This window comes from Erythrolamprus reginae, chromosome 6 (assembly GCF_031021105.1).
Source record: "Erythrolamprus reginae isolate rEryReg1 chromosome 6, rEryReg1.hap1, whole genome shotgun sequence".
Lineage (NCBI taxonomy): Eukaryota > Metazoa > Chordata > Lepidosauria > Squamata > Dipsadidae > Erythrolamprus > Erythrolamprus reginae.
Genome location: NC_091955.1, coordinates 83532400 through 83548722, shown reverse-complemented (window position 1 = coordinate 83548722; position 16323 = coordinate 83532400). Strand labels below are relative to the sequence as shown.

At 39.9% G+C, this 16323-nt stretch overlaps 1 protein-coding gene across 1 annotated transcript in view; it reads left to right on the top strand.

Moving 5' to 3' along the window:
- The window catches only part of CACNA2D4 (calcium voltage-gated channel auxiliary subunit alpha2delta 4), a 208277-nt gene that overhangs the window by 180940 nt on the left and 11014 nt on the right, over nucleotides 1–16323 (top strand). Inside the window, 4 exon segments of the mRNA XM_070754863.1 lie at nucleotides 3942–4004; nucleotides 7346–7416; nucleotides 10810–10885; nucleotides 15283–15335. Of these exon segments, the coding sequence (XP_070610964.1) occupies nucleotides 3942–4004; nucleotides 7346–7416; nucleotides 10810–10885; nucleotides 15283–15335 (263 nt within the window).

Genomic DNA, 16323 nt, shown 5'->3' with positions numbered 1-16323 from the left:
TGGATAGTCTAAGGGTATGGCGCAGCAGGTAGAGTGCTGTACTGCAGGCCACTGAAGCTGACTGTAGATCTGAAGGTCAGTGGTTCAAATCTCATCTCCAGCTGAAGGTTGACTCAGCCTTCCATCCTTCCGAGGTGGGTAAAATTAGGACCTGGATTGTGGAGGCAATAGACTGGCTCTGTTTAAAAGTGCTATTGCTAACATGTTGTAAGCCGCCCTGAGTCTAAGGAGAAGGGCGGCATAAAAATCAATCAATCAATCAAACAAACAAACAAATAAATAAAAAAATAAGAAAGGAAAGGAAAGGAAAGGAAAGGAAAGAAAGAAAGAAAGAAAGAAAGAAAGAAAGAAAGAAAGAAAGATAGTTTTGGGGATTAGGTGATGAAACTACAGAGTCCGGTAGTGAGTTCCATGCATTAACTACTCGGTTGCTAAGGTCATATTTTCAGCAATCGTGTTTAGAGCTGTTTAGTTTTAAGTTTGTATCTGTTGTGTGCTCGTATATTGTTGTGGTTGAAGCTGAAGTAGTCATTGACAGGAAGGATGTTGTAGCAGATGATTTTATGGGCTGTGCTTAGATCGTGTCTAAGGCAATGTAGTTCTAAGCTTTCTAAGCCTAGGATTGTAAGTCTAGTTGTGTAGGGTATATTGTTGCAAGTGGAAGAGTCTCTGGATATTTTCTAGAGTGTTTATGTCCGAAATGCAGTGTGGGTTCCAGACAGATGAGCTGTATTCAAGGATTGGTCTGGTGAAAGTTTTGTATGCTCTAGTTAGTAGTGTGAGATTACCAGAGCAGAAGCTACGTAGGATCTGTAATTCGGTTGTTCAGGGCCAAATTTACTTTCAAGCTATATAGAACAGCCTGAATCCAGCATAAGAGGAGGCCCAGCATCACCATTCACCTACTGCTTGTCTTTCTTATGATGTTTTTACAAATGACACATCAGATAACAAAAGATGGTTATTTATAGAGCATTGCCGTCACTGCTTTACCTGAAAATCAGATCAGATATGGTGGCGGATAGCAGGCTAAAAACCCCAAATGATTGTGAGTTGAAACAGGAGAAATCATGAAAGTGAGGATTCTCTGAGGGAGATCTCCATTTTCTCCCAAAATAAAGTTCTCCTTTATTTTCAGAGGGTTCCAAAGACACAAGAAGCCAGGACATTTCAAAAGGCCTACAGAGACCAATGTTAGAGACAGCTGTGGTTTTTGCTATGCAAAATGGTTGCACTTATCAGCATTTTTTTCATTGGGGTATATACGCTATTGTTTTAATGTAGATTGCTTAGAATCACTCCAGAGGAAGGTAAGTAGAAATCTGATAAGCAAGTGAAAATAAATAGTTTTTCAAAGGTCTGCCTCATTGACATAAAAAGGTAAAGGGTGCAGAACCTTTTATTTTCAGTATATTTAGTTAGTTAGTGTTGTGATTCCGTCTGAGGCCCCTCAGGGAACGGCTGATCCTCTGCCGGCTTCCTGCTCAGAGGGGGAGGATGAGGAACAGGAGGTTCAGGCAGACGGGGAGGAGGAATCTCAGGCTGAGGGAGAGGGAGGACAGCCAGAGTCCCCCGAGGGGGAGCTCTCCCCAGCAAGCAGCCTGGATTCCTTAGATGAAAATGCACAAGCAATCATAGATCTCTGGCAGAGAAGAGCAACACAACAAAGGGGACAATTAGCCAGGTACTTTCAGCACTAAAGAGGCAACAGCTGGGTTTGGGTGTGGTGCTCTCTGGAAAGGCTGAAAAGGCAGACCCACCCTTCCTGGCTTGTGGAGTATTATCTTTGGGAGTCCTGGGACCTGGCTGTGATCTTTGGCATCTTGGAATTCTGGTTTGTGACTTTGAATACTGAAACCTTGGGGGGAAAAGTGTGGGTCTTATTCTCTACAGTGGTGGGTGTGCCAGCAAGAAGTCTGCTGTATTGTCTGGCCATCAAGACTCTGCTGTGAAGTCTCATAGCCTGCCTGTTGGGAAGAACAGGTTTTTCTCTGTGTTTATTTTTCAAACTATAAAGTGCTTTTGCTTTTACCAGCATGTCTGGCTGCTTTTTCCAGTTGGTGTTGAAGTCTGGGGGCACCCAGACAGAACAGTTAGTTAGTTAGTTAGTTAGTTAGTTAGTTAGTTAGTTAGTTAGTTAGTTAGTTAGTTAGTTAGTTAGTTTTGTGGTTCAGCCTGAGGCAGATCAAAGGCCAGCTGCGTCTCTGCTGGCTCCATGCCCGGAGGAGGCTGACAGCGAAGAGGAGGGGGCTGAGCAGTCGGACGGGGGAGGGTCCAGTCAGGAATGTGACAAGGAAGAACAGCATGGGAGCCCCGGGGAGGGGCTCTCCCATGCCAGTAGCTTGAAGTCATTAGGTGACGAGGCACAAGCTGTCATTGACATGCGACAGAGACATTTAGATCAAAGGAAGGATCAATTGAGGAAATATTATCAGCATTGAATAAGGAACACCAGGGCTTGGGTGTGGTCCTCATTAGCAGGGAAGGGTTTATAAGGCAGGCAAGCTATTGAAGCCATGTGGAGTGTTATCAGTTTGGAGTTCCTGTGACCTGCATTGTTTCTCGGCGTCTCTGTTCCTGGCTTGTGGTCCAGCAGTCTTGAAGAACCGTGGGAGGTGTATGTCTGTTATCTACAGCCTCGTCTTGACAGCAAGAATCCTATATTGATGCATGGACAATGTATATATTTGGAGTTCCAGTGTTTTCCTGCTTTGTAAGGACATTTTCTGTTAGCTTCGTTTTCCTTGAACATTATAAAACTGTATTTGAATTTTACCGGTGTGTCTGGATTATCTTTTTGGGTTGGTTATAGCTTCCGGAGTGACCCAAACAGAACAGTTAGTTAGTTAGTTAGTTAGTTAGTTAGTTAGTTAGTTAGTTAGTTAGTTAGTTAGTTAGTTAGTTAGTTAGTTAGCTAGCTAGTTAGTTAGTTAGTTAGTCAGTCCAATACATAATACACATTGAAGAGAATAGATATGTAGTAATATAACTAAAGAAACGAATAGAAGAAAAGATATAAAAGTATAGGTGAACAAATTTGAAAGGAAGAAAAGATAAATGAGATAAGGAGAGACAATTGGACAGGGGACGGGAGGCACACTGGTGCACTTATGCACGCCTCCTAGTATGCATTCCTTCTAGTATGGCTTATGGTGGATTCAAGGAGTGAGTGGCGAAAAGCAGCATGGATAGGGTAAACCCCAAAATGGCTAAAACTCACCTTTTCTCCTTCCCTTCCTCCTTTCCTTTCTTTTCCTTTCCTTTCTTTCTCTTCCCTTCTTTTCCCTTCCCTTATATGATTTCCAAGACCTCATTTAAAAGATGAGATTGTTAACCCCCTTGTCTACTTTTATGCAGTTTTCAAGAGAGAGAAAGTTAAAAGGGGTGCCATTAAAAACAGTGCTTAATCCAGGGGTGGGTTCTAACTTACCTCGCTGCCGGTTCGCTTCCTCTCACGCCACGAGGGCACCCTTGTGGGTCCATGCATGCGCTTCACAAATGCACACATGCGCAGTGGCAAAGAATAAGATTTTTTTTTAAGCTGAAAACAAGATGGTGATCCATGCACAGTGCCGGAAACTCTATGCATGTGCAGAAGAAAAAAAACTTCAAAAAATATTTTTTTTAAAGATAGCAGCCTCCACGGACTAGCACCGATCTATCCGATTCTATTATGTCATCGTGACATCACCAGTGGTTTGCTACTGGTTCAGGCGAACCAATTAGAACCAGGAACCCACCTCTGGCTTAATCCCACCTATTTTTATTCTGGTCCCCCCATGGCTTGTTTCACCCCTGCCTGGTATTTCCCATAGGGATGCCTCCAAGGGATTATTTTTGCAGGACATGGAAATGCTGCTCTTGGGGGGTCTATTCTTGACTTAAAACTTCTCCCCAAACTTTAACCTTTTTCTGAAGAATCTGTCTTTATCTTCCTGCAGAAACTGAGTTGCTACCTTATTGACAACAATGGATTCATACTTGTTTCCAAAATCTCCAAACAGGTAAGAAGGAATGAATGAGTAGCTCTTGATCTGATTCATAATAATAATACTATGCGCCGAGGCACATGGAATGCAGTTGCCTTTCCACCAAAGTGGTACCTATTTATCTACTCGCATTTGCATAGTTTCAAACTGCTAAGCTGGCAGGGGCAGCAATGGGAGCTCCCCCATCATGTGGTGCTTGAGTGTTGAACCGCCAACCTTTTGATCAACAAGCTCAACTTCCTAACCGCTAGGCCAAAAGTTCCTGCTCTTCAAATTATGTTTAGATGCCATGCGAATAAGTACTGAAGACTTTAAAGGAACCTGTCAACTCTGACTTTGACAAAGCCAAGTCAGGCTAAATGTATCTTGAGTAACCAAAATGTTTTGATAGGTGTCAGAGATCTTCTCCACATACTGATGCACTATAATAATATTGAAACGTGATTCAGGCACAATATTGCTGCAGCAACGGAAAGATCTGGGTGAAGAAAACGATAAGAAAAGGAAGAATGTAGCATGTATGATACCGATATGAAAACCTGCAAGCAATGTAGAAATGTATAAGGGATAATATGTAAGGAAAAAGAGAGCAAGGTTATCTCTCTAGTTTTTAAAGTTCTGTGTATAATTTTGCTTGTTATCTATATTTGTACATGAATTTACTTTTTCTAATAAAAATTTTAAAAAAGGAAAGGAAGAAGTTTGCAGTGCCTTTCTAGGATTAGAACTGTAAAACACAAGAACATTAATTTATTTTATTTTTTATTTATGTATTTATTTTGTCCAATACACAATGAGGGTTTTAGTGGGTATATATCTATATACACATAGTAAAATACATGATGAAGGTTATAGAGGAGATAATCATAGTAAAATATATCTAAGAAATAATAGAAAAGAAGGTATAGTAATAGAACATATCAATGAAAGAATAGAAGAAGAGATATAGGAATAGAAGAAAGGTATAGGAGATATAGGGGAGCAATAGGACAGGGGACAGAAGGCACTCTAGTGCACTTGTACTCGCCCCTTACTGACCTCTTAGGAATCTGGATAGGTCAACCATAGATAATCTAAGGGTAAAGTGTTGGGGGTTTGGGGATGACACTACGGAGTCCAGTAATGAGTTCCACGCTTCGACAACTCGGTTACTGAAGTCATATTTTTTACAGTCAAGTTTGGAGCGGTTAATATTAAGTTTAAATCTGTTGTGTGCTCTTGTGTTGTTGTGGTTGAAGCTGAAGTAGTCGCCGACAGGCAGGACGTTGCAGCATATGATCTTGTGGGCAATACTTAGATCTTGTTTAAGGCGTCTTAGTTCTAAACTTTCTAGGCCTAGGATTGAAAGTCTAATCTCGTAGGGTATTCTATTTCGAGTGGAGGAGTGAAGGGCTCTTCTGGTGAAGTATCTTTGGACATTTTCAAGGGTGTTAATGTCTGAGATGCGATATGGGTTCCAAACAGATGAGCTGTATTCGAGGATGGGTCTGGCAAAAGTTTTGTAAGCTCTGGTAAGTAGTGTGAGATTGCCAGAGCAGAAGCTACGTAGGATTAGGTTTACAACTCTTGAAGCCTTCTTGACTATATTGTTGCAGTGGGCTTTGGCACTTAAATCTTTTGTTATTAGTATACCAAGGTCTTTAACCGAGTGGGGATTATCTGTGATAATTTGATTATTCAGTTCGTATTTGAAGTTCAGATTCTTCTTCCCAATGTGTAGGACAGAGCATTTGCTAGTTGAGATTTGGAGTTGCCATGTGTTAGACCACTCAGAAACAGCGTCAAGTTCTTTTTGGAGAGTACTTGTGTTATCGGTGGTGTTGAAGAAGGGAGCACGTGCTTCCTATCCCATCAAAAACTTCCTTGGGCTAAAGTGACCTTAAACTACAAGGAGATTTGAGCAAAATAGCTTAATTGCCTTGATACCTTCCATCTCAGTGGAGGCAACACTATTTGAATAATACATCAAGTGTTCAAACCTTTTGCATTTATTCTCTCCTTCATCCTTACAAAGTAGGCCATTATGATTATCCTGCACGTTGAGAGCAACACATAATGGCTTGTCTAATTCTAAAGCAATAATCTGAAGCCTCATACTGTGTCTATACAGCATGCTCCAACCAGCAAATTGTACAGTTTGACTCCTTTTCTGGGTACATTAACCAATGAACTGGATTTGCTTAAAAGAGCCAAGTCAACCACAAAAAGGAGGATGGGCAGGAGTTAACTCTAACAGGTTTAGCAAATTTGGTGTGCGTTTGTTATGCGTTTACTCAGCCTGATGAGATATTGAGTTCAAAGCTAAATCAAGCATGGACTTTAGTTTGGTTTTTTTTCCCCCAGTTTAATGTGTCTTACTGTGCTTTCACTTCCCCCCCCCCAAACAACTTAAGTACCTAGTTGAACATTATGACCTTACAGGATTTTATTTATTTTATTTATTTATTCATTCATTCATTTGTCCAATACAGAAATACATAGGAAGAAAAATAGACATGTAGTAATATATATACGGGTAAAAATGAACTTAGAGGAGAGGATATATGAAAGAAAGAAAATATATATGATAAGTGAGAGAAAGGAAAGACAATTGGGCAGGGGACGAAAGACACACCAGTGCACTTATGTACGCCCCTTACTGGCCTCTTAGGAACCTGGAGAGGTCAATCGTGGAGAGTCTAAGGGAGAAATGTTGGGGGTTAGGGGTTGACACAATTGAGTCCAGCAATGAGTTCCACGCTTCGATAACTCGATTGTTGAAATCATATTTTTTACAGTCAAGTTTGGAGCGGTTCGTATTAAGTTTGAATCTGTTGCGTGCTCTTGTGTTGTTGCAGTTGAAGCTGAAGTAGTCATTGACCGGTAGGACGTTGCAGCATATGATCTTGTGGGCAATACTCAAATCGTGTTTTAAGCGCCGTCCAGGATTGTTAGTCTATTTTCGTAGGATATTCTGTTTCGAGTGGAGGAGTGAAGGGCTCTTCTGGTTACATTATAATCAGAAAGTACTTCAGCCCTGCAGCCTGTGGCAACATTCACACAACATCTATAAACCTGGTTACTGAATTAATTCTTTTTCAGGTTCACAACGTATAGTGAACTACTGTATAAACAAATCAACAGACTTGTTTGCAACATGCTACGATGCTTTTTTTTTTTAAAAAAAAGCCCATTCACACCAAGGGTAGCAATCAATTTTTGTTTTATTATTACTGTTATTTAGCTCTATTGTGTTGCTGTTGTATTATGGGTGAATATTAAACTCCCCTGCTTAAGCATACCCTGCAAAACAAAACCTATAATTTAAAAACTCTCCAGAAACACTGTTTTTATAACAGACCTTTTTGTGGTTGCAGATTGGAAAATTCTTGGGAGAAGTAGATGGTTCTGTTACAACTCAGCTCGCCAATATGGGAATGTTCAAAAAGTAAGTGTCGTCACCTCTTCCTTATACTCACCTCCTTTCACCTATTTTGCTTAAATATAATCAAAACAAGGATGGAGTTGCTTAAAGACCCATGGACACAAGAGAGTTAGCTAGACTCAAAATCTTTCAAGACTAATTGTGTAGGATCAGGATATGTCCATAGAGGAACCCAATGGCATGATGGCTAGGGTAAGGTTGTCATCAGAAGAGAGTTCCAAGCAGGAACTCTCTGCTGCCCTCTAGTTGTTGTCTGGAATTTGGCATCTCAGAACTGGAAGCTCTTAAACACCTGCTAGGATTCTTCCATAACTTTGAAGGTGTCCCGGAGCCACCATAGCTGCTACTGGCCCGTGAGAGAAGTGTGTGTGCATGTGTGTGTGTGTGTGTGTGTGTGCGTGTGTGTGTGTGTGTGTGTATACAAGCCATAGGTTCCCTCAGTGTAGCTACTAGTTTTCTAAATGAGAATTGATGTTAAGATGGGAATTCCCAACCAGAACTTTGACTTGGGACCTAAACTGCTCTTCTTATGCTCTGAAAGTCCCTAATTCCCAATAATATTAAAGACTAAAAATAAAGAAAGCAGGAAGAGGGAGATTGTGATCCCGCTGTATAGAACTGATGAGACCACATTTGGAATACTGGGTTCAGTTCTGGAGACCTCACCTACAAAAGGACATTGATAAAATTGAACTGGTCCAAAGACGGGCTACAAAAATGGTGGAAGGTCTTAAGCATAAAACTTATCAGGAAAGACTTCATGGACTCAATCTGTACAGTCTGGAGGACAGAAGGAAAAGGGGGGACATGATCGAAACATTTAAATATGTTCAAGGGTTAAATAAGGTTCAGGAGGGAAGTGTTTTTAATAGGAAAGTGAACCCAAGAACAAGGGGGCACAATCTGAGGTTAGTTGGGGGAAAGATCAGAAGCAACATGAGAAAATATTATTTTACTGAAAGAGTAGCAGATGCTTGGAACAAACTTCAGCAGACGTGGTTGGTAAATCCACAGTAACTGAATTTAAACATGCCAGGGATAAACACATAATCATCCTAAGATAAAATACAGGAAATAGTATAAGGGCAGACTAGATGGACCAGGAGGTCTTTTTCTGCTGTCAATCTTCTATGTTTCTATGTAGTAGTAATAATAATAATAATAATAATAATAATAATAATTATTATTATTATTATTATTATAATTATTATTATAATTATTATTATTACTATTATTATTATTATTATTATTTATTAGATTTGTATGCCGCCCCTCTCTGAAGACTCAGGGCGGCTCACAACATAACAACAATACAATAGAAATAGAAATCTAATTTAAAAACTTTAAAAAACTAATTTAAAATACATTGTTATAAAACGTATCTGCTACACAATCATTACACACTCAGTCCAACTGAACAGATGAAAACAAATTATATGGCACTACAGACTAGTGTGCCAAGGGTCCACGCCAGGTACATATAACCAAAAAGGATACAAGGAGCACAGCCAGACCTATCTTGCATAATGTTGAGTAGAATTGCATAACATTGCGTACAATTTGAGTCCGGTCAAAGAAAAGAACACAGTTGCTAGCTCTGGGTAGGAAAAGTGGGATCCATGAAATTCTTTGCCAGAAATGACTTTCAGGAAGCTTGGAGTGAATAACATAGTATCTGTGGTTATTTTGGTAAATAATATATCGTATTTTTCACATTGCAAGAACACGTTGCAAATGTAGTAAGACATCTCTTCTTGGAATTAGGAGATAGCACATTATATAGCATTAAATCTTGCTTTGCGATATCCAGCTGGTGGCATAAATGTACTGTAGGTGTTTGCTTAGAGTATGAATTAAGCTAAAGTCATATGCAAGACAGAAGAATGTTTGCCCCAGTGAAGTGCTACAAAGAATTTTACTACAACGCTGTGGGTGTGGCTTATTTTGTGGATGTGGCTTTCTGGTCATGTGATCAGGTAGGAATGGCTTGATGATCATGTGACCTGGGGTGGCTTAAAGGTCATGTGACTGGCTTAAAGGTGGCCAACTTCATGTCACTCACGTCAAGGGTTAGGGTTAGGGTGCCTGGCCTCTCCTTGCCTCAAAGAGATACAACTTCCCTATCTATTTACTATAATTTGTTGTGGTTAGCTCTGGCCCAGCCCCTGCCCCAAGGAATGTGGAGGTGGATGTGGGAGAGACATCCACATGCCGCAGGCCTGTTTTGCTCCCAGTAGAATCTGCTGACGAAGTCTCCTCTGACCAAGGAAGCGTGAGTGACAGGAAAGAGGGGAGTTTGGCAGACAGCCCAGGAGGAGATCAGTCATCTGTATCATCCTTGGATTCTGAACAAGAATTAATGACACATCCATGCATGCGTAGAGTGATGCATAGGAGACAACAACTGAAGGATTATTACAAGAGAAAATGAGGCCACCTGTGGTTGGGTGGGGCTGCTGTAATTAGTGCTACAGATAAAAGTGCAGCCTGGTGTTTTAGCCTCATGGCAGTTTATCTGATTCATTGTTTCGTCAAGATCATGGTTTTTGCTATTCAGGATTGTGTGTGTGGACTCTCTGGACTTTAGAATTGGACTCAATTTCCCAGTTATTGAGTGAGCAATTGGATTGCATTTAACCTGTGCCTTGCGTGTACCAGAAAATCCCTTTGACATTTAAAAAGGGAGCTGTTTCTGTTTTTCTGTTTATAAAAACTTTTGGGTTTTCCTTTTATCGTGTGGTGTGTGTCTTCCTGGACTAATTACCCTGTAATTACGGGCGGTTGAGACACGCCGGCAGAACATTACTGAACATCCAAAATATACTATTTAATTCTGGGTATATATGCCATATGTGTACATACATATTACACACAGGCACACAAAATATACATTATCTACTTTATAATCTGTATGTGTATGTACACACAAACACACGCAGAGCTCTTATAAAATTATACACATTCAACCTCATTTACTGCGATAGAAAAAACATACCCAGAGCCCAGAAGGGAAAAAAATAAAAAAAAATAAAAATTGTTCTACCGTTTCTGCGTACCTGACCGTACCCATAGGAGCCCATCTCCAGTTTGCCCCCTATAGGACTGTAATGCAATTGCAGGGTATGTGTCTTGATTAATTTCTGCCATTTCCACTCAAAAGGATCCTGAAGCTCAGAACTTTGGAAAAAACACTTTGAAATGCCATTGCTAAATCCAGCAGCATTGCGGTGGGTAAAGTGATGGCTTTTAGAATAAAGTGGAAATTCTGCTCCATAGAATCCCCATCGGCCTTGCTAGAGAATTCTGGGATTTGAAACCCACCCAACTTAAACTCTCCAAAGTTGAGAAACGCTGTTCTACACACCACAGCTCATGGCCACTTTTGTGTTTCTGCAGGGTGAAGATGTTTGATTACCAAGCCATGTGCAAAGTGCCCCATCACCATCACAGTAGTGCCCGTCCTCTTCTCAGTGTAAGTATCTCCACGTCATAAAACCATCATCAAGAAGCCACAGGCAGGCTTGGAGCATAGAACAAAATGATGCAAAAAAGCTCAGTAATGCTTTTCTTTCTGATGAGATTTGTTGCTTTTGTTCTCCCAGAACAACAACAACAACAAAAATAGAATACCATATTTTTGGAGTATAAGACGCACTTTATTTTTAAAGTGCATCTTTTAGGGGAGGAAAAATAGGCGGGGAAATCTGCTTACCGGGTATTCATTTATTTATTTTATTTATTTATTTTGTCCAATACACAATGAGAGTTTTAGTGGGTGTATATACGAAAACAAATATATATATATATATATATATATATATATATATATATATATATATATACACACACACACACACACACACACACACACACACACACACACATAGTAAAATACATGATGAAGGTTATAGAGGAGATACTCATAGTAAAATATATCTATGAAAGAATAGAAAAGAAGATATAGTAATAGAACATATCAATGAAAGAATAGAAGAAGAGATATAGGAATAGAAGAAAAGTATAGGAGATATAGGAATAGAAGAAAGGTATATGAGATATAGGAATAGAAGGAAGGTACAGGAGATATAGGAGAGCAATAGGACAGGGGACGGAAGGCACTCTAGTGCACTTGTACTCGCCGCTTACTGACCTCTTAGGAATCTGGATAGGTCAACCGTAGATAATCTAAGGGTAAAGTGTTGGGGGTTTGGGGATGACACTACGGAGTCCGGTAATGAGTTCCACGCTTCGACAGCTCGGTTACTGAAGTCATATTTTTTACAGTCAAGTTTGGAGCGGTTAATATTAAGTTTAAATCTGTTGTGTGCTCTTGTGTTGTTGTGGTTGAAGCTGGAAGTAGTTGCCGACAGGCAGGACAGGCAGTATTCATCTGGCTAGCGTTCTTAGTCTGGTCAACTTCAGCACATTATTTTATCCCCTGGTTAAGGGCTTAAAAAAACTTCATTCAGAGAGAGTAACAATGAAAGAGCTTACAAGCCAGTAAGAGATGGGACCCTGGATTATCACCTGGAAAGTAACAGTCGGAGCAAGTAGAGCAATGGGAAAAACCCTGCAAAGACTTAGAAAAACATTCTTTGCAGAGAGTAACAATGAAAGAGCTTGCAAGGTAAGAGCTGGGAAGATTGTTAGCAGCTAGTTATGGCTGGGGGGAAAAAACCCTACATTCAGAGTATAAGACACATCCAAATTATCAGCCTCTTTTAGAGAGGAAAATATACTCTGGAAGGAGGGATGTAAATCACTCCATTCATTTGTTCATTTCCTGAGTTGTACTTGTCAATTGGATGTAGTTAAAACCTGAGCAAACAAGATTCATGCAGGAGGAATAAGCTTTTGGGGTAGGGGGGGAGAGGACACTTTTAAGATGAATTATCTGAGTACTCCAGCCTTGATTCTGTGATCTCTCCCATGAGTTATTTGTTCTGGACAAGTGACAGTGCATATATATTAATTTAGAGAAGATGGATGTTACCAAGCAAATTCATTCTAGGTTGGGAAAACGAACGGTGAACTTCTCATTCTTTCGGTTCTTTCTTTATTTGTGCATTTAGTTCTTTAGCAAATAAACCATATATGGCTCAAATTACAGTAATTAGATTGGACTATTCTACAGCACTATATGAGTAGCAAACCCTTAAACGGTGGTTCTCAACCTTTCTAATGCCGCGAACCCTTAATACAGTTCCTCATGTTGTAGTGATCCCCAACCAGGAGTGGGTTACTGCCCAGATTGGGGGGGGGGACACAGTGGGGTAGCAAAAATGGAGCTCCACCCCAGAGCACCCAATTTGCACTGAAAGATGTTAAAGAAAATGCAGGGCGTCCTGCATAAGCCACACCCACAGTGTGGTAGTAAAAATGTTGGTAGCCCTTCGCTGCCACCAACCATAAGTCTAGCACCAATTCTCCCAACAGAGCTTTAAGCTGATTGGCAGGAAGGTCAGAGGGACACCCCCACTGTAAATGCCTGATTGGTCGGATTGTAAAAATATGTTCCAAGGTGCCAGAATAAAAGATTTAGTTCCTAACACCATGGGAAATTTGTCTTTTTCCTGGTCTTAGGCAACCCCTGTGAAACGGTCGTTCAACCCCCAAAGGGGTCCCGACCTCCAAGTTGAGAACCACTGCCCTTGAACCTACCAGCTCCATTCTATACAGATAATCCAGGAAAATATTGTTAGCTCCAAGAAATTTCATTAATAGGTTCCTTTACCTAGTAACCATAGGTTTTTCTATTATGGTTGAATTGAATTATTCTATTTGGCTGAGTTTAACCAATTTGTAATGACATAATTCGATGTAGTGGCCATAGTTCCCTCTAAGCTGAGCAGTGAGCAATCGCTCACTTAAAAATCATCATCAACTCAGAGTTTTCCAAACCTGCCCAGAAGCCGAGAGGGAAAGAGTGAGAGGGAAGGAGAGAGAGAGGAAGAGAGGAAGAGAGAGAAACAGATAGAAAAAAGAGAGGAAGGAAAAGAGAAAGAAAAAGAATGGGAGTAAGGAAGAGAGAAAGAAAATCAAAATCTAGTTTGAAACTAGCTCAACTATTTAAGTGGCATTTTCATATTGATAGAGTTGCCCTATTATGAGCTCACTGTTATAGACACACAGTACAGTATTTTATTTTGAAATTCTGAGGTAAAACGGGGTGGGTTTTTTGTTTGTTTGTTTATTTATTTATTTATTTATTTATTTATTTATTCTGTGCCGCCCAGTCCCGAAGGGACTGCCGCTCAGACACTATACTTTTCCGCCCACCCCCCAAAAAAATTAGAGGGAACACTGGTAGTGGCTAAGGCATCAAGTTTGAAACTTTATTTATTTATTTTATTTATTTATTCATTTGTCCAATACACAAATACACAGGAAGAAAAATAGACATGTAGTAATATATATAAGGGTAAAGTGAACTTAGAGGAGAGGATATATGAAAGAAAGAGAATATATATATGATAAGTGAGAGAAAGGAAAGACAATTGGACAGGGGAGGAAAGACACACCAGTGCACTTATGTACGCCCCTTACTGGCCTCTTAGGAACCTGGAGAGGTCAATCGTGGAGAGTCTAAGGGAGAAATGTTGGGGGTTAGGGGTTGACACAATTGAGTCCGGCAATGAGTTCCACGCTTCAATAACTCGATTGTTGAAATCATATTTTTTACAGTCTAGTTTGGAGCGGTTCGTATTAAGTTTGAATCTGTTGCGTGCTCTTGTGTTGTTGCAGTTGAAGCTGAAGTAGTCATTGACCGGTAGGACGTTACAGCATATGATATTGTGGGCAATGCTCAAATCGTTATTTAGGCTCCGTAGTTCGAGGCTTTCTAGGCCCAGGATTGTTAGTCTATTTTCGTAGGATATTCTGTTTCGAGTGGAGGAGTGAAGGGCTCTTCTGGTGAAATATCTTTGGACATTTTCAAGGGTGTTGATGTCTGGTAGACATGTCCAGCCAGTCACTTTCTTTCAACCCTAGGAAGCAGACAGGAGCAAACTACTTCTGAAAAATCTTGCTATGAAAACGGCAAGAAAGTATTCAGCCGTTTCCAAGAATTGGACAGAATTGAACAGAAGGAAAAAAACATTTATGTTATGTCAACAATGAAGGGCCTATACTAGAATGATATTGTTCTTATAAACAGACCTTTATTTTTATTCAAATGGATCTCAAGTCTCTTAAGATGGTTGCATCTTTGTCTTTAAGGTTGAATTGCATATATGTGTAAATGCAAAGAGCTTTCATTGTACAGTACAGAACAGACCTTGCATTTTACACTATATTGTCAATTATACAACCTGAGTTTTTCTTTGTCTTCATTTGTCTGGTCAAAATAAGGAAGACTTAGATTTATTGCAAAGATAGCTCAGAAGTATTCATAAGAAGACAAAGCCAATATTAATGTCATATTAATATAACCCATCATCAATACATGTTATTATTCCTACTGTGAAAAGAAAAAAGGTAGTTTTATTACCCAAACTACAACCCTACCCTCCTGCAATCCCAATACTTTGGGTTTTATTAAAATAAACAATGTTTTCAGTACTGCATGATCCAAAACAGCTGTGTAGGGGACATATTGGTTGTCTAGCTTCACAAATAACTGGCTTTGTTTCCTATATACATAATCATTTAAGCCTTTTCAACTGGAAAAACTTCATTTTTCAAAATATTTTATATATTTTTCTTAAATGTCTTGATTTATCACTGGTAGAAAAGACAACTGATTTAGGATGCATTTCGTATAATTCCTGCAGAGCCATTTAAGTTATTCAGGGAACGAAAAATTGAAATTGTGCACTATGTGAGATGCTTTTTTTTTCATTTGAGACTTAGTCGTTCTTTTTTCAACAGCCAATTTATGCCTTATTGGCAGCAGCAAAATGGATGATCACCGATTTCTTCATGTAAGTATGAATGTTTGCATCTGAAGAAATTATGTTTCAGAATTTAATTAGTATGTTAACCGTTGAGTGTTTGAAGTTTTTAGATTAAGCATATTCTTAACTTTATATAGTATTGTTGTTCTAGAATTTTATTATAATAGGATATGAATAAGAAAATATTCAAAGCAGTGGCCAGCAGTGCTAAGACATATACAATTTCCCCTACGGGGGTATTGTCCACTTAAAATAAGACTGCAATTCCCAGCATGGAAATTTTGCAATACTTTGGTGTAAATCAAAGTGTTGCAAGTCTTCAGAATTACTACGAGTAATCTACGAGTCTTCAGAATTACTACGAGTAATCTACGAGTCTTCAGAATTACTCTTGATTTCTCAAATTCAGCCAACAGGGCGTTCTAAAGCAAAGGTATCAGACTTTAGTTGATTGTCTTGGTGGACAATCAACTAAACATGAGCCAACAATGTGCAGCAGCAGCTAAAAAAGCCAACACAATCCTAAGCTGCATCAACAGGGGAATATACTCCAAGACCAGGGAAGACTTAATACCACTCTACTACGCCCTGGTCCGACTACACCTGGATTACTGTATTCAGTTCTGGTCACCACACTTCAAAAGAGACATTGAAACTCTGGAGAAGGTGCAAAAAAGAGCAACCAAGATGATTAAGGGATTGGAAACCAAGACTTACAAAGAGAGACTGAGGGAACTGGGCATGGATAGCCTAGAGAAAAGGAGGGCCAGAGCAGACATGATAGCAGTCTACATGTATACGAGGGGATGTCACAGAGAGGAGGGGATCACTTTATTCTTCAGGGCACCAGAGGGCCGGGCGAGGAACAACGGCTGGAAGCTGACCAAGGAGAGATTCAACATGGAGATAAGGAGGAACTTCCTGACGGTCAGAGCGATCAACCAATGGAACAACCTACCAGCGGACGTTGTGAACTCCAACACTCTGGACATTTTTAAGAGAAGATTGAACTGCC